This window comes from Pristiophorus japonicus, unplaced genomic scaffold, assembly GCF_044704955.1.
Source record: "Pristiophorus japonicus isolate sPriJap1 unplaced genomic scaffold, sPriJap1.hap1 HAP1_SCAFFOLD_584, whole genome shotgun sequence".
Lineage (NCBI taxonomy): Eukaryota > Metazoa > Chordata > Chondrichthyes > Pristiophoridae > Pristiophorus > Pristiophorus japonicus.
Window position 1 is genome coordinate 265,281 of NW_027254493.1, and position 27,940 is coordinate 293,220.

Consider the following 27,940-nt stretch of genomic DNA (forward strand, 5'->3'; position numbering starts at 1 on the left):
TTCCTGTACAGTCTTTATTGGTAATGCCCCTTTGAAAGGGGAGCACAAGCTTAACTTTGAATTGGCAATTACCAGCAAAATGAGAGCACACAAAATCTGAGTGGTGTGCTGCACTGTTGGTGTCTCCTTTTGGATGAGACGTTAAACCGAGGTGCCACCTGACCCTCGGGTGGATGTAAAAGACTGCACTGCACTATTTTGAAGAACAGGGAGTTCTCTCTGGTATCCTGGCCAATCCTTCAATATTGGCGGGGGGGGGGGGGGAGGAAATCTAGGCACAATCACATTTCTGTTGTGAGCTTGCTGTGTGCAGGTTGACTGATGTGTTTCCTGCATTACAACAGTGACTACACTCCAAAAGTACTTCGTTGGCTGTGAAGCACTTTGGGACATCTGGTGGTCGTGAAAGGCACTATATAAATGCAAGTCTTTTTTACCTTTTTGCTAGCTTGCCTGAAATGGCCTCTGCGGTGTACATGCAAACTCCCGTGTGCTTCATTGAGAACAGCTCTGACGGCTCGCTGCGGGTAAATCCAGTCGCGATGGACATCCTTGCGAGTAACAACGAGCCTGTGGTGGTGGTGGCGATCGTCGGACTTTACAGAACTGGGAAGTCTTACTTGATGAACCGGTTAGCAGGGAAAGCACATGGTACGGGGTTTGTTTCTGGGGCTTTTGAGCATTTGGTCAGGATCAGTGCTGGAGGGGGAAATCTCTAGCTGAGGATGTTTATAATTTAAAAAAAAACACTAGGAATAAATATTTTTATAACTCATGGAGCCTTGTATTATAAGGCTTGCCATAGTCTTGAAATTATGGTTTAAAAGCAGAATAGTAATAAATTGCTTGGTTGAGTGGTAAATTACACATTCTCACCACACTCGGTTAAGATTCTTCTGAATTCTGATTTTCTGGTGACTATCTTGTATTAATGGCCTCTAGTTGTGCTCTTCCCCACAAGTAGAAACATTCTCTCTGTATCCACTCTATCAAACCTTTTCATAATTTTAAAGACTTCAATTAGGACACCCTCGACCTTTTTTCAACTGACGAGACCCAGCCTGTTCACCCTTTCCTTGCATTTCTGGTATCTTCCATGTAAATCTTCTCTGCACCCTCGCTAGTGCCTTTAGCCTTTTTATAATATGGCGACCAGAACTGTACTCAGTACTGTAAGTGTGGTCCAACCAAGGTTCTATGCAGGTATGGTATAACCTCCCTACTTTTCAATTCCAACCCTCTAGAAATAAACCCTGGTGCTTGCATGCTTTGTTATGGCCTTGTTAATCTGTGTAACAACTTTGTGATTGGTGTATTTGTACTCCGAGATCCCTTTGCTCCTCTATCCCACCTAGACTCTCATCCTCCAATAAGTGACTTCCTACCAAAATGTAATGCCTCACATTTATCTGTGTTGAATTTCAATTATCAATTACATACCCATTCTGCAAGTTTTTTTAATGTCCTCCTGTCAATAAAATTGGACAGATTTGATGAATTGTATCCAGTAATGCATTGAATCTTAAAATTAAAATGCTAACTGGCTTTCCCTGTGTGCATTAAGGAATGAGGGTTGCAGGAAATTCTCAGCATGCATTTCCCCCTTAGTGCTTTTAGTTTGTACTCTAGGCCTAGATTTCTATTTCTGACAAATAATGAATGTTTGTTTGAATTAGACTTGTCTGTCTTACCTCTAGACTTGACTCTTCCAATGTACTCCTGGCTGGCCTTCCACATTCAACACTACGTAAACTTGAGCAGATCCAAAACGTGGCTGCCCCATGTCCTAAGTCGCACTGAGTACCACTCACCCATCACCCTGTACTCGCTGACTTACATTGGTTCCCGGTTAAGCAACGCCTCAATTTCAAAATTCTCATACTGGTTTACAAATCCCTCCATGGCCTCACCCCTCCCTATCTCTAATCTCCTGCAGTCCCACAATCCCACCCCAGGATATTTGTGCTCTTCTAATTCTGCCTTCCTGAGCATCCCTGATTATGATTACTCCCCCATTGGTGGCCGTGTCTTCTGTTCCTTAGGCCCTAAGCTCTGGAATTCTCTGCCTAAACCTCTGCCTCTTTCCTCCTTGAAGATGCTCCTTAAAACCCACATCTTTGTCCAATTTTTTGGTCACCTGTGCTAATTTCTCCTTTGAGGCTTGGTGGAAATTTGTTTGTCTTTTATAATGCTCAGATGTTTAACTGTTAAAGCTGCTACATAAAATCACATTGTTGTTGCCATTTAGAGAATTCTATAATGCGGGTTTTGTCCAACCTGTGTAAAATGTATCTAAACTTGCCCAGCATATTTACACCGTATATTTTCACATTGACGTCTGAGCCAGGTTTCTCCCTTGGGTCGACGGTTGAGTCTCACACTAAGGGGATCTGGATGTGGTGCGTGCCTCACCCCCTCAAGCTGAACCATTCCTTGGTGCTGCTGGATACAGAAGGACTGGGGGATGTAACCAAGGTAATTTGCACATGGTTTCACATCGCGCTCGCAACATGCGATTGGAGGTTTGCACTTTCTAACTCTGGCGACTTGAAGGCAACTCGTTACTCGGCCCTTAAAACTGAGCAGCTTGCAAGTCTGAAATGAGTCTTAACTTGGGTGTCCTGTGGCCTAGGGCAGAAATGGGTGGGGGTGGCTGGAAAAGAATCTTGCCACTGCGGTTTAGGTTTGAGATGCCGCTAGTGCCGAAGAGCTAGTGATGGGTGTGTGCTGCAAAATCCCCTACCTGTTTGTCTTGCTGAAACAATTCTCCCTCCCCACCCCTGGCTTTTCCCTCCCCGGCTGCTCCTCCCCTTCCCCCGCCCCACCGGAAAGACTGAAGGAGGGGCTTGAGTGGAGTACAAAAGCTGGCGTGGACTGTTTGTGCCGAATGGCCTGTTTCTGTGCTGTATATCCAATGTAATGTTCCTTAGTAATTGTGATGCTGCTAAAACTAGACAAAATATGTTTGCTTTCAGGGCGATCAGAAAAATGACAGCTGGATCTTTGCCCTCGCTGTTCTTCTGAGCAGTACCCTTGTATACAACAGCATGGGCACGATCGATCAATATGCCCTGGAGAAACTGCAGTGTCCTTTTTGAAGGGATTGAATTCTCCCCAAAAATCACCAAAGGTAACATCGCTCAATAGTTAATGGTGTTCAACATCCCACTGGGCTGATGATTGAGACATTTCAGTCACAACCCAAAACAACAACTTTTATTTAAAGAGCACCTTTAAAGAAAGACTTGCATCTATATAGCACCTTTCACGACCACTGGACATCCCAAAGTGCTTTGCAGCCAATTAAGTACTTTTGGAGTGTAGTCACTGTTGTAATGTAATGTGGGAAATGCGGCAAGCAATTTGTGCACAGCAAGCTCCCACAAACAGCAATGTGATAATGACCCAGATGTTTTTAATGTTGGTTTGAGGGATACATATTGGCCAGGACACTGGGATAACTCCCTTGGCTGCCTTCAAAATAGTGCCATGGGATCTATTGCATCCACCTGAGGGTAGACAGAGCCTTGGTTTAATGTCTCATCTGAAAGATGGCACCTCTGACAGTGCAGTGCTCCCTGAACACTGCCCTGGATTTATGAGCTCATGTCTCTGGAGTGGGCCTGGAACCCACAACCTTCTGTCTGGGGAGCGTATACTATCCATTGAGCCACAGCTGACACATGTAGTAAAATGTCCAAGGCTCTTCAACTATATTATAAGACACACAATTTGATGTTGATCCACACAAGGAGAAATTAGGGCAGATGACCATGTTTGGTCAGAGGTAGGTTTAAAGGAGGAAGAATGGAGAAGTGCAGAGGTTTAAACGGGGAATTCCAGAACTTGGGGCCTTGGCAGCTGAAGGCGTGGCCACCAATGGTTGAGTGATTATAATCAGATGCTCGAGGGCAGAATTAGGAATGCAAATATCTGAGGTTAGAGGTTCAAGTAATAGAATTACTGGAATTGAATGTGGTGAACATAACACATTCTAGTGTTTGACTCATGAGCAATATGTTTGGCATCCTTATTTTGACTTGTATGGAAATGAGCCTATAGTTTGTTTGAGTTCATGGCTTGTGAATGCATGCCTTGAAGACTAAATTAAGCAACCTGTCGTCACCATGTTTCCTCCTGGCTGGCTTCCCACATTCTACCCTCTTTAAACTTGAGGTCATCCCAAACTCGGCAGCCTGTTCCTAACCTGCACCAAGTCCTGCTCAAACATTATCCTCTGTGCTCACTGCCCTACATTGACTCCTGGTTAAGCAATGCCTTGATTTCAAAATTCTCATCCTTGTTTACCAATCCTTCCATGGCCCTTGCCCCTCCCTATCTCTCATCTCCAGCCTCAACCCCCCCAACCCCTGAGATACATGTGCTCTCTAATTCCACCCTCTTGAGCATCCCTGATTATAATTGCTCAACCATTGGTGGCTGTGACTTCTAGGTCTCAAGCTCTGGTATTCCTTGCCTAAAGTTCTCTGCCTCTCTACCCCTACCTCCTTTTAAGATGCTCCTTCAAACCTACCTCTTTGACCAAGCTTTTGGTCACCTGCCCTAATTTCTCCTTGTGTGGCTCGGTGTCTTTTTTTTTGTCTAATACTCCTGTGAAGCATCTTGGGCCATTTTACCAAGTTAAAGGTGTGATGTAATGCAAGTTGTTACTTTGTGTGATTGGTGTCTCGGTTTGAGTAGTTCTTGTTCCCCTGTTTTAAAGTTGATTCTTTAACCAGTCCAGTTTTGTCACAGAGCTGACTGAACTGATTAAAGTTAATGCCAGTGACGATTTCCATGAAGATGATGAGATAGAATATTTGAAGTTCTTCCCGACTTTTGTCTGGTCTGTCAGGGACTTCAGTCTCGAACTGAAAATCGAGGGCAAAGTGGTGAGTCAGGACGAATATTTGGAACATGCTCTGCTACTGAAAAAAGGTAATGCATTTTTTTCTGATGTGGGGGAACTATCTTGTTTCAGTCAATTGTCCATCCCTCATCTCCCCCTGCCCCCCCCTTGAATTATTGAACTGCCTCATATAAAACAAAAGGTTTGGAATCCTCTACCTCAGGGCTGTGGATGCTTATTTGTGGACTATATTCAAGATGGTGGTAAATTTTGGGAATTGAGGGATATGTAGTGTGTGTGTGTGTGTATATATAGCACTACTTTGGCTGTATAGTGCTTTGAGATGTCTGGTGGTCGTGAAAGGCACTAAATAAATACTGGTCTTACTTTGCTTTCTATGGGGATAGTGCAGGAATGTGGAGTTGAGGTAGAAGATCAGCCATAAACTTATTGAATGGTGGAGCAGGCAAGTGACCAGTAACAGTCACAGCACACAAATGCCAGGCAATGACCATCTCCAACAAGTGAGTCTAACCACGTCCCCTTCATATTCAATGGCATTACCATTGCCGAATCCCCCATCACCATCCTGGGATCACCATTGACCAGAAACTTAACTGGACCAGCCACATAAATACTGTGGCAACAAGAGCAGGTCAGAGGCTGGGTATTCTGCAGTGTGTCTCGCCACCTGACTCCCCAAAGCCTTCCCACCATTGACAAGGCACAAGTCAGGATTGAGGGAACGCTGACCACTTGCCTGGATGAGTGCAGCTCCAACAACACACAAAGCTTGACACCATCCAGGACAAAGCAGCCAATTTGGCACCCCATCCACCACCTTAAACATTCACTCTCCCACCGGTGTACCGTGGCTGCAGTGTGTACCATGTACAAGATGCACTGCAGCAACTCGCCAAGTCTTTGGCAGAACTTCCCAAACCCATGACCTCTACCACCTAGAGGGACAAGGGCAGCAGGCACATGGAAACACCACCACCTCCACAATCCCCTCCAAGTCACACACCATGCTGACTTGGAAATATATCGGCCGTTCCTTCATTGTCGCTGGGTCACAATCCTGGAACTCTCTCCCTAACAGCACTGGGAGCACCTTCACCACATGGACTGCAGCGGTCCAAGAAGGTGGCTCACCACCATCTTAAGGGAAATTGGGGATGGGCAATAAATGCTGGTCTTGTCAGTGATGCCCACATCCTGGAACAAAAAAAAAGTTTGAAGCGCCAAGTGGCCGACTCCAGCTTATTGTGTAAAATGAAGCATCCCAGTAACCAGAGCTTATCACCTTGATTCCAATATGACACAACTGTTACTGGGACCGTTCCCCTGTCAATCTGTTATTGGGTTCCAGTGTAACCCATACTATGGGCTCCAAGTCTTTCCTTGGCAGCCAATCTAATGTGACGAGTTCCCCTCAATTTACTTGCGGTTACAACACAGCCCATTTCCAACAGTTACTTAAACTGTCAGCCCTGTTGTGGATAATCAACATGTTGCTGGTGCAGGAATTAATTCTGCCGTAGCTCAGTAGGTCCCACTCTGGTGAGTCAGAAGGTTGTGGGTTCAAGTTCCAGTCCAGAGATTTGAGCGTGTAATCTAGGCTGACTCTTCCAGTGCCATACTGAGGGAGTGCTGCACTGTCTGAGCTGCTGTCTGTCAAATGAAACTTTAAGCCGAGGCCCCAACTGTGCTCCTGGGTGGATGTAAAAGAGGGACAAGGGCAGCAGGCACCCACCACCCCATGAGCCCTTTAACAAACACCAAAAGCAGTTGATCTGGTCACTCAGTGCTGTGTAAATTCCCAGCATTACAACAGTGACTGCACTGCAAAGGTATTTGTTGTAAAGCATGTTGAGGTCATGAAAGGTGCTATATAAATACAAGTCTCTGTTCCAAGCATGCTTGAATCAGCGAGGAGGAAAGATTGCTAATCATTGAAATTTACAGCACAGAAGGAAGCTATTGGATTCAGTGTCTGATCCTTGTGATCGTATTTTTGGAGAAAATTAGGCATTTCCAATCTCCAAATCTTCTAAAGGTTGACTAATCGAGTTTATTTTCCCGTCAAATCTTTTTTCTATCACGCATTAGTGGCAGGTCAATCCAATTGTTTTGTGGATCACTGCAGGGGAACTGCCTCCCCCAAACCCTACGACGCGTGCATAGAATCACAGAACGGTTACAGCACAGGAGGAGGCCATTCGGCCTGTTGAGCCCGTGCTGACTCTCCAAGAGCATCTCAGCCAGTCCCACTCCCCTGCCCTTTCCCTGTACACCTGCATATCTTTTTCCTTCAGGTACTTATCCAGTGAAAGCCATGATTAAATCTGACCCTGACCACTCGCTGCGCTTGTACAAAAAAAGTTTTCCTCATGTCGCCTTTGAATCTTCTGCCAATCACCTTAAATCTGTGTCCTCTGGTTCTCCACCCTTCTATCAATGGGATCTCTCTCTCTCTCTCTCTCTCTCTCTCTCTCGCTCTCTCTCTCTCTCTCTCTCTCTCTCCCTTCTCTCTCTCTCTCTCGCCTCTCTCCCTTCTCTCTCTCTCCCTTCTCTCTCTCTCCCTTCTCTCTCTCTCCCTTCTCTCTCTCTCCCTTCTCTCTCTCTCCCTTCTCTCTCTCTCCCTTCTCTCTCTCTCCCTTCTCTCTCTCTCCCTTCTCTCTCGCGCCCCTCTCTCTCTCTCTCTCTCGCGCCCCTCTCTCTCTCTCTCTCTCGCGCCCCTCTCTCTCTCTCTCTCTCGCGCCCCTCTCTCTCTCTCTCTCTCGCGCCCCTCTCTCTCTCTCTCTCTCGCGCCCCTCTCTCTCTCTCTCTCTCGCGCCCCTCTCTCTCTCTCTCTCTCGCGCCCCTCTCTCTCTCTCTCTCTCGCGCCCCTCTCTCTCTCTCTCTCTCGCGCCCCTCTCTCTCTCTCTCTCTCGCGCCCCTCTCTCTCTCTCTCTCTCGCGCCCCTCTCTCTCTCTCTCTCTCTCGCGCCCCTCTCTCTCTCTCTCTCTCTCGCGCCCCTCTCTCTCTCTCTCTCTCTCTCGCGCCCCTCTCTCTCTCTCTCTCTCTCGCGCCCCTCTCTCTCTCTCTCTCTCTCGCGCCCCTCTCTCTCTCTCTCTCTCTCTCTCTCTCTCGCGCCCCTCTCTCTCTCTCTCTCTCTCTCGCGCCCCTCTCTCTCTCTCTCTCTCTCTCTCGCGCCCCTCTCTCTCTCTCTCTCTCTCTCTCTCGCGCCCCTCTCTCTCTCTCTCTCTCTCTCTCTCGCGCCCTCTCTCTCTCTCTCTCTCTCTCTCGCGCCCCTCTCTCTCTCTCTCTCTCGCGCCCCTCTCTCTCTCCCTCTCTCGCGCCCCTCTCTCTCTCCCTCTCTCGCGCCCCTCTCTCTCTCCCTCTCTCGCGCCCCTCTCTCTCTCCCTCTCTCGCGCCCCTCTCTCTCTCCCTCTCTCGCGCCCCTCTCTCTCTCCCTCTCTCGCGCCCCTCTCTCTCTCCCTCTCTCGCGCCCCTCTCTCTCTCCCTCTCTCGCGCCCCTCTCTCTCTCCCTCTCTCGCGCCCTCTCTCTCTCCCTCTCTCGCGACCCTCTCTCTCTCCCTCTCTCGCGCCCCTCTCTCTCTCCCTCTCTCGCGCCCCTCTCTCGCGCCCCTCTCTCGCGCCCCTCTCTCTCTCCCTCTCTCTCTCCCTCTCTCTCTCCCTCTCTCTCTCCCTCTCTCTCTCCCTCTCTCTCTCCCTCTCTCTCTCCCTCTCTCGCGCCCCTCTCTCTCTCCCTCTCTCGCGCCCCTCTCTCTCTCCCTCTCTCGCGCCCCTCTCTCTCTCCCTCTCTCGCGCCCCTCTCTCTCTCCCTCTCTCGCGCCCCTCTCTCTCTCCCTCTCTCGCGCCCCTCTCTCTCTCCCTCTCTCGCGCCCCTCTCTCTCTCCCTCTCTCGCGCCCCTCTCTCTCTCCCTCTCTCGCGCCCCTCTCTCTCTCCCTCTCTCGCGCCCCTCTCTCTCTCCCTCTCTCGCGCCCCTCTCTCTCTCCCTCTCTCGCGCCCCTCTCTCTCTCCCTCTCTCGCGCCCCTCTCTCTCTCCCTCTCTCGCGCCCCTCTCTCTCTCCCTCTCTCGCGCCCCTCTCTCTCTCCCTCTCTCGCGCCCCTCTCTCTCTCCCTCTCTCGCGCCCCTCTCTCTCTCCCTCTCTCGCGCCCCTCTCTCTCTCCCTCTCTCGCGCCCCTCTCTCTCTCCCTCTCTCGCGCCCCTCTCTCTCTCCCTCTCTCGCGCCCCTCTCTCTCTCCCTCTCTCGCGCCCCTCTCTCTCTCCCTCTCTCGCGCCCCTCTCTCTCTCCCTCTCTCGCGCCCCTCTCTCTCGCCCCTCTCTCTCTCTCTCTCCCTCTCTCGCGCCCCTCTCTCTCTCTCTCTCCCTCTCTCGCGCCCCTCTCTCTCGCGCCCCTCTCTCCAAATTTGGACACAATACTCCAGGTGAGGTCAGAGCAGTGTTTTCTAAACATGGATTTCTGGCACTAAAAGGAAAATTAAAGCTTCCCTTTTTGTCACAAGTGATTACTGTGACTCTTAAATTCCTTTCTAAATTCAGCCATTGTTCAGTGTCCTGTTGCTATCGAATTAGGTTCAATCACAGTCCCTTCCCTCATGTTACAATTTGTTTTTTTTAATGCAGGTAATTCTAAAAAGGTGATGGAATATAACTTGCCCCGGCAGTGCATCCGGAATTTTTTCCCCAAGCGGAAGTGTTTTGTCTTTGTCCGGCCTGTTGGCAGCAATCTGCATGCAATGGAAACCATTCCAGAATGCCAGATAGACGAGAGCTTCACCCAGGAGTGCCAGCAGTTCTGCAGGTACATCTACGAAACATCACAACCCAAATCATTGAAAGGAGGCCACATCATTAACGGGAGAAGTAAGTACGAGTGCCTTGAAACCAATGGTAACAACACCTGCTCAGCAGCCAAGTGGGATATAGCATAAAAGTAGGGAAATCTTGCTGCAACTGTACAGGGCATTGGCGAGGCCACACCTGGAGTACTGTATACAGTTTTGGTCTCTTCACCTTAAGGAGGGATATACTTGCATTGAAGGCAGTTCAGAGAAGGATCACTAGGTTGATTCCTGGGATGAAAGGGTAGTCTTTTTTGGAAAGGTTGAGCTGGTGGGGCCTGTATTCATTGGAGTTTAGAAGAATGAGGTGATTTTATTGAAACATTCAAGATACTGATGGGGCTTGACCAGGTAGATGTCGAGGATGTTTCTCCTTGTAGGGGAATCTAGAATCAGAGGGCATAGTTTCAGAATAAGGGGTCATCTATTTAACGCTGATGAGGAATTTCTTGAAGGTTGTGATTCTTTGGAATTCTGTACCCCAGGGAGCTGTGGAGGCTGAATCATTGAATATATTCAAGGCTGAGATACAGATTCTTGAACTGTAGGAGAGTTGAGGATTTATGGGAACAGGCAGGGAAGTGGAGTTGAGGCCAAGATCAGATCAGCCATGATATTAAATGGCAGAGAAGGCTCGAGGGGGCCGTATGGCCTACTCTGTTCCTAGTTTGTGTTATGTTCTTCCAAAGAATTCCCAGCTATGTACATAAGCTCTAATTCATGAATATATAGAACCATTTAATGAACATAAGAACATAAGAATTAGGAACAGGAGTAGGCCATCTAGCCCCTCGAGCCTGCTCCGCCATTCAAAAAGATCATGGCTGATCTGGCCGGGGACTCTGCTCCACTTACCTGCCCGCTCCCCATAATGCTTCATTCCCTTATTGGTTAAAAATCTATCTCTGATTTTAATACATTCAATGAGCTAGCCTCAACTGCTTCCTTGGGCAGAGAATTCCACAGATTCACAACCCTCTGGGAGAAGAAATTCCTTCTCAACTTGGTTTTAAATTGGCTCCCCTGTATTTTGAGGCTGTGCCCCCTAGTTCTAGTCTCCCCGACTAGTGGAAACAACCTCTCTTCCTCTATCTTGTCTATCCCTTTCATTATTTTTAAATATTTCTATAAGATCACCCCTCATCCTTCTGAACTCCGAGTAAAGACCCAGTCTACTCAATCTATCATAAGGTAACCCCCTCATCTCTGGAATCCACCTTGTGAATCGTCTCTGTACCCCCTCCAAAGCTAGTATCACCTTCAAGTAAGGTGACCAAAACTGCACGCAGTACCCCAGGTGTGGCCTCACCAATACCCTGTACAGTTGCAGTAGGACCTCCCTGCTTTTGTACTCCATCCCTCTCGCAATGAAGGCCAACATTCCATTCGCCTTCCTGATTACCTGCAAACTAACTTTTTGGGATTCATTCACAAGGACCCCCAGGTCCCTCTGCACCGCAACATGTTATAATTTCTCCCCATTCAAATAATATTCCTTTTTACTGTTTTTTTTTTTTTTTCCCCAAGGTGGATGACCTCACATTTTCCGACATTGTATTCCATCTGCCAAACCTTAGCCCATTCGCTTAACCCATCTAAATCTCTTTGCAGCCTCTCTGTACCCGCTACACAACCTGCTTCCCCACTTATCTTTGTCATCTGCAAATTTTGTTACACGACACTCTGTCCCCTCCTCCAGGTCATCTGTGTATTGTAAACAGTTGTGGTCCCAGCACTGATCCCTGTGGCACACCACTAACCACCGATTTCCAACCTGAAAAGGACCCATTTATCCCAACTCTCTGCTTTGTGTTAGCCAGCCAATTCTCTATCCATGCTAATACATTTCCGCTGACTCCGCGTACCTTTATCTTCTGCAGTAACCTTTTGTGTGGCACCTTATCGAATGCCTTTTGAAAATCTAAATACACCACATCCATCGGTACACCTCTATCCACCATGCTGTTATATCAAAAAATTCCAGTAAATTAGTTAAACATGATTTTCCCCTTCATGAATCCATGTTGCATCTGCTTGATTGCACTATTCCTATCTAGATGTCCTGCTATTTCTTCCTTAATGATAGCTTCAAGCATTTTCCCCACTACAGATGTTAAACTAACCGGCCTATAGTTACCTGCCTTTTGTCTGCCCCTTTTTTAAACAGAGGCATTACATTAGCTGCTTTCCAATCCACTGGTAGCTCTCCAGAGTCCAGAGAATTTTGGTAGATTATAACCAATGCATCTGCCATAACTTCTGCCATCTCTTTTAATACCCTGGGATGCATTTCATCAGGACCAGGGGACTTGTCTACCTTGAGTCCCATTAGCCTGTCCAGCACCAGCTCCCTAGTGATAGTGATTGTCTCAAGGTCTTCCTTCCCACATTCCTGTGACCAGCAATTGTTGGCATGGTTTTTGTGTCTTCCACTGTGAAGACTGAAGCAAAATAATTGTTTAAGGTCTCAGCCATTTCCACATTTCCCATTACTAAATCCCCCTTCTCATCATCTAAAGGACCAACATTTGCTTTAGTCACACTTTTCCTTTTTTATATATCGGTAAAAGCTTTTACTATCTGTTTTGTGCAAGTTTACTTTCGTAATCAATCTATCCTTCCTTTATTGCTTTTAGTCACACTTTGCTGTCGTTTAAAATTTTCCCAATCTTCTAGTTTCCCACTAACCTTGGCCACCTTATACGCATTGGTTTTTAATTTGATACTCTCTTATTTCCTTGGTTATCCACGGCTGGTTATCCCTTCTCTTACCGCCCTTCTTTTTCACTGGAATATATTTTTGTTGCGCACTATGAAAGAGCTCCTTAAAAGTCCTCCACTGATCCTCAATTGTGCCACTGATTAGTCTGTGTTCCCAGTCTACTTTAGCCAACTCTGTCCTCATCCCACTGCAGTCCCCTTTTGTTTAAGCATAGTATGCTCGTTTGAGACACTACTTCCTCACCCTCCATCTGTATTACAAATTCAACCATACTGTGATCACTCATTCCGAGAGGATCTTTTACTAGGAGATTGTTTATTATTCCTGTCTCATTACACAGGACCAGATCTAAGATAGCTTGCTCTCTTGTAGGTTCTGTAACATACTGTTCTAAGAAACAATCCCGTATGCATTCTATGAATTCCTCCTCCAGGCTACCCCGTGCGATTTGATTTGACCAATCGATATGTAGGTTAAAATCCCCCATGATTACTGCCATTCCTTTTTCACATGCCTCCATTATTCCCTTGATTATTGTGTGCCCCACCATGAAGTTATTATTTGCGGGCCTATAAACTATGCCCACCAGTGACTTTTTCCCCTTACTATCTCTAATCTCCACCCACAATGATTCAACATTTTGTTCATTGGAGCCAATATCATCTCGCAACTGCCCTGATATCCTTTATTAACAGCTACCCCACCTCCTTTCCCTTCTTGTCTATCTTTCCGAATTGTCAGATACCCCTGTATGTTTAATTCCCAGTCTTGGCCACCCTGCAACCACGTTTCTGTAATGGCCACCAAATCATCCCCATTTGTAATGATTTGTGCCGTCAACTCATTTACTTTATTTCAAATGCTGCATGCGTTTAGGTAGTGTTTTAATACTAGCTTTTAAACCATGATTTTTAGTTTTGACCCCTCCTGCAGCCCTTTATCTTCATACATATTGTCCCTTCCTATCACCTTGTAGTTTACACTTACCCCAGTGCTACTCTGCTCTGTTGCCTCCTGCCTTTTGCATTCTTTCTTGGGGTCCTGTTCATCTGCGCTCTCTCCGACTCTAACTAGCTCAGAGCCCTCTCCTGGGTTCCAAATACTCCTCACATTGAGGCACCGAGCTTTCAGGCTTGCCTTTTTATTACACTTTGACCCTTTAGAATTTTGCTGTACATTGGCCCTTTTTGTTTTTTGCCTTGGGTTTCTCTGCCCTTCACTTTCACTCATCTCCTTTCTGTCCTTTGCTTCTGTCTCCATTTTGTTTCCCTCTGTCTCCCTGCATTGGTTCCCATCCCCCTGCCATATTAGTTTAACTCCTCCCCAACAGCATGAGCAAACACTGCCCCTAGGACATTGGTTCTGGTCCTGCCCAGGTGCAGACCGTCCGGTTTGTACTGGTCCCACCTCCCCCCAGAACCTGTTCTAATGCCCCAGGAATTTTAATCCCTCCCTGCTGCACCACTGCTCAAGCCACGTATTCATCTGCGCTATCCTGTGATTCCTATTCTGACTAGGACGTGGCACTGAGCAATCCTGAGATTACTACTTTTGAGGTCCTACTTTTTAATTTAGCTCCTTAAATTTGTCTCGTAGGACCTCATCCCTTTTTTTTTTTTTTTTACCTATGTCGTTGGTACCAATGTGCACCATGACAACTGGCTGTTTTCCCTCCCTTTTCAGAATGTCCTGCACCCGCTCCGAGACATCCTGACCCTTGCACCAGGGAGGCAACATACCATCCTGGAGTCTCGGTTGTGGCTGCAGAAACGCCTATCTATTCCCCCTCACCATTGAATCCCCTATCATTATCGCTCTCCCATTCTTTTTCCTGCCCTCCTGTGCAACAGAGCCAGCCATGATGCCATGAACTTGGCTGCTGCTGCCCTCCCCTGGTGAGTCATCCCCCTCAACAGTACCCAAAGCAGTGTATCTGTTTTGCAGGGGGATGACCGCAGGGGACCCCTGCACTACCTTCCTTGCACTGCTCTTCCTGCTGGTCTTCCATTCCCTAGCTGGCTGTGGACCCCTCTCCTGCGGTAAGACCAACTCGCTACACGTGCTACTCACGTCATTCTCAGCATTGTAGATACTCCAGAGTGAATCCACCCTCAGCTCCAATTCTGCAACGCAGTCCGTCAGGAGCTGGAGGCGGATACACTTTCCGCACACGTAGTCGTCAGGGACACCAGAGGCGTCCCCGAGTTCCCACATGGCACAGGAGGAGCATAACACGTGACTGAGCTCTCCTGCCTTGACTTAACCCTTAGATACACTTAAATTGGTGACAACACTTAACAGGTTACTTACTGATATAAAAAAGAAAAAACTACTTGCCAATCACTTACCCCTTTGGCTGTGATGTCACCTTTTTTGATTCCTTTCTACTTCTCTTCTGCTTTTTCTCCTGGCTGGAGCTGCTCCCGCCTCTTGCCGACTGCCGCTGCCTGTGGAGCACCCGCTGGGCCTTTTATAGGCCTCACCATGCTGCTCCCGCCTCTCACCGACTGCCGCTGCCTGTGGAACACCCGCTGGGCCTTTTATAGGCCTCACCATGCTGCTCCCGCCTCTCGCCGACTGCCGCTGCCTGTGGAGCACCCGCTGGGCCTTTTATAGGCCTCACCATGCTGCTCCCGCCTCTCACCGACTGCCGCTGCCTGTGGAACACCCGCTGGGCCTTTTATAGGCCTCACCATGCTGCTCCCGCCTCTCGCTGACTGCCGCTCTAGTGCAGGAGATCATTTGGCCCATCATGCCACTGCCAGTTTTTTTCAAAGATCTGTCCAATTAATCTCACTCCCCTACTCTTCCCAAGCCCAGCAAATGTTTCCTCTTCAAATATTTATCCATTTCCCTTTAGTGTTACTACAGAATTTACAACACAGAATCAGGCTATTCAGTCCAATTGGTCTATGCTGGTGCTTATGCTCCATAGTAGCCTCCTCTCCTTACTTCAAATCAGGACATTCTAATAGTTTCTCACTTGTGTATTGTATTGCTTTCTCTCTCAATTTACTAATCTAGCTTCCCCTTAAATGCATCTCTGCTATTTGCCTGAACTGTTCTTGAGTTAGCAGGTTCCACATTGTAACTGCTCCTGCAGTAAAGAAGTTCCTCATTAAATTATTTTTATTCATGGGATGTGGGTGTCACTGGCAAGGTTGGCATTTATTACCCATCCCTAATTGCCCTTGAGAAGATGATGAGTCACCGCCTTGAACTGCTGCAGTCTGTGTGGTGAAGGTGCTCCCACAGTGCTGTTGGAGCTAGAGTTCTGGGATTTTGACCCAGGGATGGTGATGTATTTCCAAGTCAGGATGGTGTGTGACCTGGAGGTGGTGGTGGTCCCATGTGTCTGCTGCCCTTGTCCTTCTCGGCACTAGAGTTTGTGGGTTTGGGACGTGCTGCTGAAGCCTTGGTGAATTACTGCAGTGCATCTTGTAGATGGTACACACTCTGCTGGTGGTGGAGGGAGTGCCAATTCCTATTGGATTTGGTACTGGCTGTCTTGTATTTATGTCCACTTATTTTGGATTCTCCCAAAGTGGAAACTCCTGTCTATTGAATCAGCTTCTACCATTACCTTCAGGCAGTGCTTTCCAGATCATAAACTTGCTGTGTAATGCATATCTCTAGGCGCCTCTCCCTGGTTCTTTTGCCAATTATATTATGTGTTCTTTGGTTAGAGACCTTCCTGCCACTAGAAATGGTTTCTCCCTATTTACTGACAAACCCCTCAGAATTTTGAACCTATCAAAAACCTCCTTGACCTTCTCTAAAGAGAACACTCCTAGTTTCTCATCTATAACTAGTGGTCCAGTGACTCAATAGATCATTGAAAGCTGTTACACTGGGTAAATATTTTTCGGTATGTTTCTGAATAGTATATTAAATTCTGGAAATGGGATCTGATTGATTAGTTTTGTAGCTTGAGTTTGTTCAAAATTGCAGCAAAATGCCTTTTGAATTTTATTTTGCTTGCAGTGTTGGGTGTGCTAGCGACCAACTATGTCTCCAGTATTGCCAGCGGGGCAGTCCCTTGCATGGACGATGCTGTTACCTCCATGGCCAGACTAGAAAACTCGGCTGCTGTTCTACAGGCCTCTGCTTACTACAGGCAACAGATGGAGCAACTGACAGAGATGCCAATGGAAACCAAGGACCTTTCGGACATCCATGGGAAGTGCGAAAAAGGCGCCCTTCAAGTCTTTATGCAGCGTTCCTTCAAAGACCACAACCAAGAGTACCAAAAACAAGTGGTGGTAAGGGTTCCTGCACTCCTTTTCTGCGGCTTATCTTCACCTTTTTGGCTGTTGATGTTCCTTGGAAGAGTGCCATTTTTACCCTGTGCTGGATATTTACAAAATATTTTTTGTGTTCCTGGGATGTGGGTGTTGCTGGCAAGGCCAGCATTTATTGCCCATCCCAAATTGCCTTTGAGAAATTGGTGGTGAGCCACCTTCCTGAACTGTTGCAGTCTGTCTTCTCTCTCTGTTTGGTACAACTGAGTAGCTAGCTAGGCCATTTCAGAGGGCAGTTAAGAGTCAACCACATTGCTGTGGGTCTGGAATCATAGGCCAGACCGGGCAAGGACAGTAGATTTCCTTAAGATAAAAGATCACAGGGTTGGGGGTAATATAGGATTGGCTAATGAACAGATCAGTTTGGTTCATTTTCAGGTTGGCGGTTGTCCTATCTGTAACCAGGGGGTGCTGCAGGGATCAGTGCTGGGACCCCAACTATTTACAATCTATATTAACAACTTGGAGGAAGGAACCAAGTGTAACGTAGCCAAGTTTGTTGACTATATAAAGACGAGAGGAAAAGCAATATGTGAGGGACACACACAAATCTGCAAAAGGACATAGACAGGCTAAGTGGGCAAAAATTTGGCAGATGGAGCATCATGTTGGCAAGTGTGGTCATACACTTTGGCAGAAAAAAAATCAAAGAGCAAGTTATTTAAATGGTGAAAGTTTGCTAAGTGCCGCAGTACAGCTGGACCTGGGGTACCTTGTGCAGGTACAGCAAGTGATCAGGAAGGCTAATGGAATCTTCTCCTTTATTGCAAAAGGGATGGAGTATAAAAGCAAGGAAGCCTTGCTACAGTTATACAGGGTATTGGTGAGGCCACACCTGGAATACTGCATGCAATTTTGATTTTCATATTTACAAAAGGATATACTTGCTTTGGAGGCAGTTCAGAGAAGGTTCACTAGGTTAATTCTGTAAATGAGGGGGTTGACTTATGAGGAAAGGTTGAGCCTCTACTTATTGGCATTCAGAAGAATGAGAGGTGATCTTATCAAAATTTATAAGATTTAGGGGGCTTGACAAGGTGGATGCAGAGGATGTTTCCACTGATGGGGGAGACTAGAACTAGGGGGCATGATCTTTGAATAAGGGGCCGCCCATTTAAAACTGAGATGAGACGTTTCTTCTGGTTGTAAATCTGTGGAATTTGCTGTGGAAACGGGGACATTGAATACATTTAAGATAAATAGACAGTTCTTAAATGATGGGTTATGGAGAGTGGCAGGGAAGTGGACCTGAGTCCATAATCGTATTAAATGGCGGAGCAAGCTCGAGGGGCCGTATTTCTAATGTTATGTTCCAAAAGACATTGGGAAACAAATGGGTTTTGCTGACAATCTGGCATCCTGGTCACCATTAATGGTTGTAGCTTTTTAAAAAAATTCAGATTTATTTAATTAACTGAATTTAATTCCCCAGCTGCCGTGGTGGGATTTGAACTTGTCTCTGGATCATCAGTCCAGCCCTCTGGATTACTAGTCCAGTAACATAACCACTATGCTACCCTACCCTATTGTCACTAAAGTAACTATTCTTTCTAATTTCTGTAGAAGTGCATTATGCAGTCTTTTATTCTCCCCAGCCTGATATCATTGTCCTGATAATCCTCTTGGGCCAAATTAAAGTGTAATCACCCTTGTGGTATATTGATCTGATCCCACTTGTAATGCTGGTCTCATTTTGCCCCAGTGCGACCTTGCGCATCAGTATCTAGACATCTGCGTGAAGAATGAGCAGGTGTCCCTGGAGAAATGCCAGCAACTCCTTCAGAGCCTTTCTACAGAAATGGACCAAAAACTACAGGAGGGGGTTTACACACGGCCCGGCGGGTATCGGCTGTATGCCGAGGACCGGAACACAATGGTGTCAAACTACCACTCTGCCCCTGGGAAGGGGATAAAGGTAAAAAAAAACTAGTATGGTCGATAGGACTTTTGTTAAAATATAAGCTGCAGGGGAAATCATAGGCTAGTAATTAGTGGCAGTTGCAAATGTTCATATTATCTGGGGTGAATTTGCTTCCTAAGCTATGATCGTTCAACATTTGGAGTCTAATTCTGGTTAACAGGAAGTTATAATGAGGTCCCAGAAAATTAGTTCAACAGTTAGAATGGTTGCTATATTGAAATTTTTGTCAGATGAAGTATTTAAGGTTGACGGGTTTGTGCAGTGAGGCCTCTGGGAAAGCCTATAAGGTGGCGGGGTATATTGCTGGGATACTGCAGAATAAAGCTCTGAATACTATAGTTACTGCAATGCTTTAGTATGATATTTAAGTCACGTCGCAACTTTGGTTCCCATGGTGGGTGTTGATTGAAGTCTGTCATTTCCATAAACTGCCTGAAATCGCTGTTTCTGGGAATCTACTCATTGTCTGTCTGATAACTAACTACTTGTGGCATATTCTGACCCATCAGTGGTGTGCCCCTTCTGGCTTGAATAGGGTATCTGTGTACTTTGCTGGGAAACCTCTTTATTCAATGCCAAGGCATATGTTGAATGAGTGAGGCTTCATGTGCCTTTCTTCTGCCTAATGAAACTAGGGGACCAGCTTCCACACCAAAGGAGGATGCGTTCACAGGTGTTTCAATGATGGACCTAATATTCCAGATCCTGAAGGGTGGAAGATGCCTGCCTGTATGTGGATTTTAACATGTGGTGACCATTGCACACCAGCCACCACACGGGCTTGTCAGAGCTAGGCCTTGGTCCAGTGGCAAGGGTTATCCAAGACAACTGGAGACCTGCTCTGCTGCACGGATACATATCGCAGTGTGGGCTGACCCATGCTGCCCCTGGGCCCCTGGCCCTGGACTCTCGCCTCTCCGGGCCCCGATCATGTCTCTTTGCGATCTCTTGTCGCTCCTTTGCCTCAATCTCGTCTCTGCTGTATCTGCTCATGCTCCAATCACGGACCTGGACCTTGATGACCTCACTCTTCGCTGCCGTTGCTCCCTGAAGTGGTACACCTCCACTCTTCTCCCGGGCCGCTGCTTGGCGTTCCTTTTATGGCTTCGACCTGCCGCTGGTGTTCTCACGCAGGTCGGGGCCTCCACTCTTCTCCTGGGCCGCTGCTCGAGGCTCCTTTTATCCCACTGGAGATGGGTCCTCTTTATTTAGTATACGTCTGTTTTTTAAGTCTGCCTTTTCTGGGGCCTCTTCATCTTGGCTAGTCTCACTTGCCAACCCTTTCCCTGTACAATTTTTTTTTCCCTTTTCAGGTACGTATCGAATTCCCTTTTGAAAACCATGATTAAGTCTGCCTCCACCACACTTTCAGGCTGTATATTCCAGATCCTAATCACTTGCTGCATTTATATTTAAAAAAAAAAAAGTTTCCCTCCAGTTGCTTTTGGACCTTTTGCCAATCACCTTAAATATGTGACGTCTGGTTCTCCACCTTTCTGCCAATGAAATTTCTCTCCATCTACTCTGTGCAGATTCCTCATCATTTTGAACAACTCTATCCAATCTCCCCTCAACCTTCTCTGCTCTAAGGCGAACAACCGCAGCTTCTCCAGTCTATCCACACAAGTCCCTCATCTCTGGAACCATTCTTGTAAATCTTTTCTACACCCTGTTCCAAGTCCTTCCTAAAATGTGTGCAGAATTGGACACACTACTCCAGTTGAGGCTGACTGTTTTACTGTTCTTAACTTCCTTGCTATTGTACTCTGCCTTTATCAAGTCCAAAATCCCATAAGCTTTCAGCCTGCCCTGCTAGCTTCGATGATTTGTGCACGGCTTTTAGCTGTGTATTTAAACCTGATTCACATTAAAGACAACTTTTCAACAGTGGGTGTGATGTGTCATCATAGGCCATCCCTCAAAATCGAGGAAGACTTGCTTCTACTCAGTTCTCAGGTGACTGTACAGTCCAATATGGAAATTGGCCTCCGTCACAGGTGGGGTAGACAGGGGTTGAAGGAAAGGGTGGGTGGGACTGGTTTGCCGCACGCTCCTTCCGCTGTCTGCGCTTGTTTTCTGCATGCTCTTGGCAATGAGACTCGAGGTGCTCAGCGCCCTCCCAGATACTCTTCCTCCACTTTGGACAGTCTGGGGCCAGGGATTTCCCAGGTGTCGGTGGGGCTGTTGCACTTTATCAAGGAGGCTTTGAAGGTGTCTTTGAAACGTTTTCTCTGCCCACCTTGGGCTCGCTTCCTGTGTAGGAGTTCAGAGTAGTGGTTGCTTTGGGAGTCTCATGTTAGGCATGTGAAAAATGTGGCCTGCCCAGCAGAGCTGGTAGAGTGTGGTCAGTGCTTCGATGCTGGGGATGTTGGCCTGATCGAGGACACTAACGGCGTGTCTATTTTCCCAGGGGATTTGCAGGATCTTGTGGAGGCTTTGCTAGTATTTCTCCAGCGACTTGAGGTGTCTACTGTATATGGCCCACGTCTGAGCCATACAGGAGGGCAGGTTTTGCTACAATCCTGTAGACCTGTATGTTGATTACCAAGACGGGTTATTTTGTTTGCAGTCTGACGAATTGGTGTCAACAGCAGTTAATTAGCACCTTTAATTATCGACTCTGACCTAATTAATTTTGTTGCAAGAATACACTAGAGATTGAAAAACTCCCCAATCTCTCTAGTTGGGGCTGAGGCACCTGTTCAATGATCCTGAACTGTGACAAGTGGGGTATATTGAGCACCTGAATTTCTAGGATTGATTGTAGAGAGGTTCCAGGAATTGGGAGATTTTTTTTCATTTGGGGAAACAAAGACTTCGAGATTGGAATCTGTTTTCAAAAGTAATAGATTGGCTGATGTTGATGGTTAGGGGATGGAAGAGCAGGGTTAAATTCCAATGTTGAGTATCATGCCCCTTTTGAACCAATCAATAACATTTAAAGTTTGGCATGTACAGCCTTCAGAAGGGAGCTGGGAGGGTTGGTGAAGGTACGCAAGTGTCAGGTGGGATTGTTGTGGCTTTTCCCCCTTGCACTCCAGTTCCACCCTTCCTGGTGACTGGAATGGGGGGGGAGGGGTCTGGATTGTTCATGTGTCACCATGTCTGAAGGGACAGGCTGGATAAACAGACAGTCTCTTCCTACCTTGCTCTTCCCTTTTCCTCATTCAAAGTTTATGCCCTTTGGTTGTCCCTTAAGGATTTTCTCTCTGATTAAAATAACGTTTCCCATTTAACCTTGACCATCAGGTTTGAAGACTCTGCTTCTTGCTGAGAGATCTAACTTCTCCAGTATCTCCTTGAACATTAAATGCCATCTGGTATCTGCTTTCAGTCACCTCCACCCTTGACATCCATCCTAAAATTTGGCCCCATTCTAAGTGTGTCTTTTATATGTTGGCTTTATCCCTGCACTTGTGTACTTTGGGACACATTTATAAAACCTAGGGTCTTGTGTTTTTGCAACTTGTCACCCTACATCTTGAGCTTTGAGTCTTTATTCTTCAACCCATATTACTTTCTCCTTTTCCCCAAGTTTTTTGTTGTGTAATGAGATTCCTCTGAAAAATGCAATGCAGCACCTCACCTAGTAACAACCCTTTGTTTGAGGGAAATATATTTAATTCCAAACTTTTCATTGAATAATGCAGAAAGGTGTCATTTGACCATCTTTGAAATTCCACCCATCTGTGAGAACCAGCACTTGGTCCCACTTTTTTCTCCTCAGCCCTACAAATTTCTCCAGTATTTATCCAATTTCTGTTTGAAAGTTACTATTGAATCTGCTTCCACCCTTTCAAAAAAAATATAGAAATGTTGGTCTTTTTAAATTTCCCCTTAACCTTCTCAGCAGTAAGGAGAGCAATCCCAGCTTCCCTAGTGCCTAAAAGAAATAAATACTTGCACTTATATAGCGCCTTTCATTACCATCGGACGTCTCCAGCACTTTACAGCCAATTAGTACTTTTGGAGTGTAGTCACTGTTGTAATGTAGGAATCGCAGCAGCCAATTTGCACACAGAGAAGGTGGTGAGCCTTCTCTGTGCGCAAACCAGATAATCAATTTTTTTTTAATGTTGATTGAGGGATTAAATATTGGCCAGGACACTAGGGATAACCTTCCCTGCTCTTCGAAATAATACCGTGGGATCTTTTATGTCCACCTGAGAGCAGAAGGGGCCTTGTTTTAATCTTTCATCTGAAAGACGACACCTCTGACAGTGCAGCACTCCCTCAGCACTGCACTGGAGTGACTCTGAGGCAAGAGTGCTGTCACTGACTGACTGAAATGCCTCATTTGCTTCAAAACAGGCTGAAGTGGTCCTTGCAGATTTTCTTAAGCGGAAGCAGGTGGAGGCGGACACCATATTGCAGGCCGAGAAGAAACTGTCTGAATCAGAGAAGTTGTTGGCAAGTAAGGACATGATACTGCTTTCTGCTTTTTATCTAACTATCTGAATGTGGTAAAGTTTCACCTACAGGAATCCTTCATGTAGTGAGTTTGAGATTAACATTAAGGGTATGGTAGCATAATGGTTGTTACTGGGCTAGTAATCCAGAGGCCTGGACTAATGATTTGGAGACGTGAGTCTCCATGGCAGCTAGGGAATTTAAATTCAGTTCATTAAATAAATCTGGAATTAAAAAGTTAGTATCCATAATGGTGACCATTAAACTATCAAATTGTCAAGAAAAACTCAACTGGTTCTCTAATTTCCTTTAGCAAAGGAAATCTGCCATCCTTACTTGGTCTGGCCTGACTCCTGACCAACAGCAATGTGGTTGACTCTTAACTGACATCTGAAATGGCCTAGCAAGCCACTCAGTTGTACCGAACTGTTGTGACAAAGTCAGAACTGTGGGAATACCTTCACCACATGGACTGCAGCGGTTGAAGGAGGCTCACCACCTTCTCTAGGGCGATTAGGGATGGGCAATAAATGTCAGCCATACCAGTGACGCCCACATCCCAGGAATGAATAAATAATTTTTAAAATTACTGTTTTTGAAGCCTTCCGTTAACCTAGTTGAATCTTTATATGGCGGTTGTTTAGTAAGGTTGGCATTTCGGTTGCTGTAATTTCATAAGTGGGTGTTATGCAACATTTGGAAAAACACGAAGAAATGTGATTTTATTTTTAGAATTCCTTGCATTGTTTCCGCCTCAAGTCTGGTCCATTAATGTGGGTAAGTTAGTCACCTGATCACTGTCTGAAATCTTGCTGTGTTTGGAACGGCTGTACTCCAGATTAGTGTCTTGTATGTGAAGTGTTTGAGAATTGTAGAAATGTGAGATTGGCTTTATGTATTTTTAGCTTGATCAGCGGAATTCCCCACAATAGATTCCTAGAGTGTGAAGTGCTCATTCGAGTGCCAGTCAAGAACTTTGCATCATATTGAATATCAAGAAATCTGTTCCAAACATCCACCACTTGACCACTGCAACGTATAAGATTGAGGGGGCTTGACAAGGTGGATGCAGAGAGGATGTTTCCACTTATGGGGGAGACTAGAACTAGAGGGCATAATCTTAAAATAAGGGGCTGACCATTTAAAACTGATGAGAAATTTCTTAGGTTGTAAATCTCTGATTTGCTGCCCTAGAACTGTGGAAGCTGGGTCATTGAATATATTTAAGACCAAGATAAACAGTTTCTTAACCGATGAGGGGTTATGGGGAGCGGGCAGGGAAGTGGACCTGGGTCCATGATAGGATCAGCCATGATCATATTAAATGGAGCAGGCTCAAGGGGCCCTATGGCCTAGTCCTGCTCCTATTATGTTATGTTCACTGGAAATTGCAACAGACAGTTGCATTAATATATCTTTAACATATTAAATCGTCCCAAGTGCTTCAGTGGCATTTGGAAAAGTTTGCATGAAATTCAGCATGGATTTTAAGGCAAATAGTGTTTGACAAACCTGGAGTCCTTGTGCAACAGAGAAGGTTAAGGTTAGAGCAGTTGTGTTTATGGGCATTCAATTTCAACCAAATCCCTATGGGGGTAAAAGGATACTGACAGTATGGATATGAAATTGGCTAAGGGACAAGAATGGTAAATGCTTTTCCCCACACTTGAAAGTATACAGTGGTGTGTCTTTCCCCCCCAGGGGTCAGTATTAGGACACTGCTCTTTCTGATGTATGTATATTTTAAAACATTCATTCTGGGCGAGTGTCGCTGGCATTTATTGGTGAGCTGCCGCCTTGAACTGCTGCAGTCTGTGGTGAAGGTACTCCCACAGTACTGTTGGGGAGGGAGTTCCAGGATTTTGACCCAGTGACTATGAAAGAATGGCAATATATTTCCAAATCAGGATGGTGTTTAAATTGGAGGGATCTTGGGGTATATGGGGCATAATTTCAAAATTTTCAGATGACTTGCTGCTCAAATGTAGAAAAACAATGAGGATAGTAACAGACCTCCAGGAGGGCATAAACATACTGGTGAAATGGGTAGACAGATAGCAGATTAAATTTAATGAAGTGTGAAGTTGTATATTTTGGTAGGAATAATGAGGCAATAAGTTACAATTTTAAAGGGGGTGCAGGAAGAGACTTTCAATGTGGAAGGTGGTAACAAAAACACTAGGATCCTCCTTTGCTTCAGAGTACAAAAGCAAGGAAGTTATGCTCCAGCTTTAAAAAGACACTAGCAATACCTCTGCTAGGGTATTCAGTTCTGAGCATCACTTTAGGAAGAATGTCAAGGCCTTGGAGGTACAGAAGAAATTTATTAGAATGTGTCCAAGGATGAGACTTCAGTTATGTGGAGAAGCTGGGGTGTTTCTCAGAGCAGAGAAGATATTAAGAGGAAATGAGTTGTTTTGATAGAGCAAATAAGGATAACTTGTATCCAGTGGCAGAAGGATCCATAACCAGAGGATATGGATTTAAGATGATTGGCAAAATACATGAGCTGAGAGGTTATGCTTGAACTGTATAAAACACTAGGCCACAGCTAGAGTACTGCATACAGTTCTGGTCACCACATTACAGGAAAGATGTGATTGCACTAGAGAGGATAGAGGAGATTTGAGAATGTTGCCTGGAATGAAGAATTTTAGTGATGAAGAAAGATTGGATAGGCTGTGGTTGTTTTCTTTGGAACAGAGGAGATTTAAGTGTATAAAATTGAGGGGCCTAGATAGTGGATAGGAAGGACCTATTTCCCTTAGAAGGGGCAACAACCAGGGGGCATAGATTTGAAGTAATTGATAGGAGAATTTGAGGGCAAATTTCTTTGTGTGGTGGGGGTCTGGAACTCTGCCTGAAAGGGTGGTAGAGGCAGAAACCCTTGCCACATTTAAAAAGCACTTGGATGTGCACTTGAAATGCCATAACCTACAAGGTTCTGGACCAAGAGCTGGATTAGGTTGGATAGCTTTGTTGGCTGGCAGGGACACGATGGGCCAAAAAGGCCTCCTTCCGTACTGTAAACTTCTGATATAACCAGAGGTGACGTGACTATTTTATAACAAATGAGTTGTTGTGATCTTGATTGCATGATCTGAAAGGGTGGTGAAAGCTGATGAAATCGACACTTAAAAAGGGAATGGCATATTTGCCATATAGGGCTATGGGAAAAGACCAGGTGTGTGGGACTAATTTGGTAGCTTAAACAGAGCCAAAATGGGTAAAATAGTCTGACTGGCCTCCTGGTGGCTGCAGAACTTTGAGGGAATTTGAGTTTGGCCTAGGTCAGCTATAGGCAGGGCTGGCAATGGTCGAGTGATAAATTGGGGATCTGCAGATCTGCAAGAGGCCAGAGTTGGAGGAGTGCAGAGACCTGGGGGAGGTGGGGGGGGGGGGTTGTAAGCTGGAGGACATTGTGGAGATGGGGAGGGGTGAGGCCATGGAGGGATTATAATCGCTCAACCATTGGTGACTGTGCCTTCAGCTACCTAGGCCCCAAGCTCTGGAACTCCCTGCCTAAGCCTCTGCCACTCTACCACTCTCCTTGAAGATGTTTCTTAAAACCTACCTCTTTGACCAAGCTTTTGGTCACCTGTGCTAATTTGTACTTGTGCAGCTCTGTCAAATTTTTATCTCCACTCCTGTGAAGTGCCTTTGGATGTTTCACTACATTAAAGGCGCTATATAAATACAAGTTGTTTGAAGGCAGGATGAGCATTTTGAAATCGAGGCATTGTCACAAGGGTGATGGATGGGTGTTACTTAGTACTAGTTAATTAGCCTGTTCTTCTCTTCCCCCCCCCCCCCTCCTCCCACCCCAGGTGAAATAGAGAAGGCCGTCCTGATGGAACAGTTGAATAAGGCTCGGGAAGAGGAGCTGTTGAAGTTGAAGCAACTGAGGCAAGATGAGCAAAGAACCAATGAGGAGAACCTTCGCCAGATGAAAGTGAAAATGCTGGAGGAGAGGGAGGAAATGCTGAAGGAACAGGAGCGGGCCCTGGAAAGCCTGATGACTGAGCAGCAGGCCATTTTGGAAAGGGGCTTCCAGGAAAAGGCTGAGCTGATGGAAGAGCAAATTCAACAGCTCAGGGAGCAGGAGCAGCAGACGCGGGCTGGCGGCCTGGTGAGCTCCATAGATTTCATGGGGATCCTGCGTTCTATATTTAACGTGGCAAGGGCGCTCGCCACTGGCTTTGTTGGTGCGGATGGGGAGTAGTCCATTGAAGTTGTTGGATTCCTGTTCAAATTGATGGAGCTCCAAATCCGAAAGATTTCACTGTTTCATTCAATGTGTGGCACATCTCGCGTGGTTGTACTTGCGTTTAACAGCACTTGTGATGTAAAGCTAAACAGCCTTTATAAAATTGTGTAAAATAAAATTTATTCTTGCTAAGCAACTTGTCAACACAATCTATCGAGGATCATCCCAGTGATGTTCTAGTTGTAGCATGATTGGGGTGATGTTGGGTGTTTAATGAATGAAAAAACATCATGGTCCAGACTTCCCGTGTGCAAATGCCTCTGAGAAATTTCTACCAAATCTACCTGGTGGTCTGAGGTTTGGAGACTTGCAGCCATGGGCCTCTATATCTGAAGGCCTGTGTAGAGGCCCATGTATCCCAGGGGTGTAAGCGCTTCACACGCATCCCTGGGATCATGTGGACCAGCCCAACCTATCAAAGTAGGGGTATTCCCATTCGTACTTATGCTGATTCCGCACACAGAACTCACCAAGTATCATTGGGAATACCCCAAAAACACACACACTTTAAACATCATATTTAAATAATTAAAATGGAATTTAATTATTCAAAACAAATTAAAATTTTTGAAAAATAAATTTTTATTTTAAAGGGTCTAAAAATAAACTTGCCTA

At 46.0% G+C, this 27,940-nt stretch overlaps 1 protein-coding gene and 1 pseudogene across 1 annotated transcript; one reads left to right on the plus strand and one right to left on the minus strand.

The window, feature by feature from the left end:
- Nucleotides 1-27,940, minus strand: part of LOC139255063 (guanylate-binding protein 1-like) — a 128,349-nt pseudogene that overhangs the window by 77,238 nt on the left and 23,171 nt on the right.
- LOC139255065 (guanylate-binding protein 1-like) lies at nt 459-27,284 on the plus strand. Its single transcript, XM_070873869.1, has 9 exons — nt 459-651; nt 2,348-2,475; nt 2,976-3,085; nt 4,745-4,938; nt 9,487-9,726; nt 16,411-16,688; nt 18,430-18,642; nt 22,960-23,062; nt 26,886-27,284. The coding sequence occupies exons 1-9, from the start codon at nt 459-461 to the stop codon at nt 27,278-27,280; spliced, it is 1,854 nt and encodes a 617-aa protein (XP_070729970.1). The 3' UTR covers nt 27,281-27,284.

Coding starts and splice junctions, on each gene's coding strand:
- LOC139255065 (XM_070873869.1), top strand. CDS start 459: ATGGCCTCTGCGGTGTACATGCAAACTCCCGTGTGCTTCATTGAGAAC. Junction 9,727..16,410: donor CCACATCATTAACGGGAGAA/GTAAGTACGAGT, acceptor TTTTGCTTGCAG/TGTTGGGTGTGCTAGCGACC. Junction 18,643..22,959: donor CCCCTGGGAAGGGGATAAAG/GTAAAAAAAAAC, acceptor GCTTCAAAACAG/GCTGAAGTGGTCCTTGCAGA.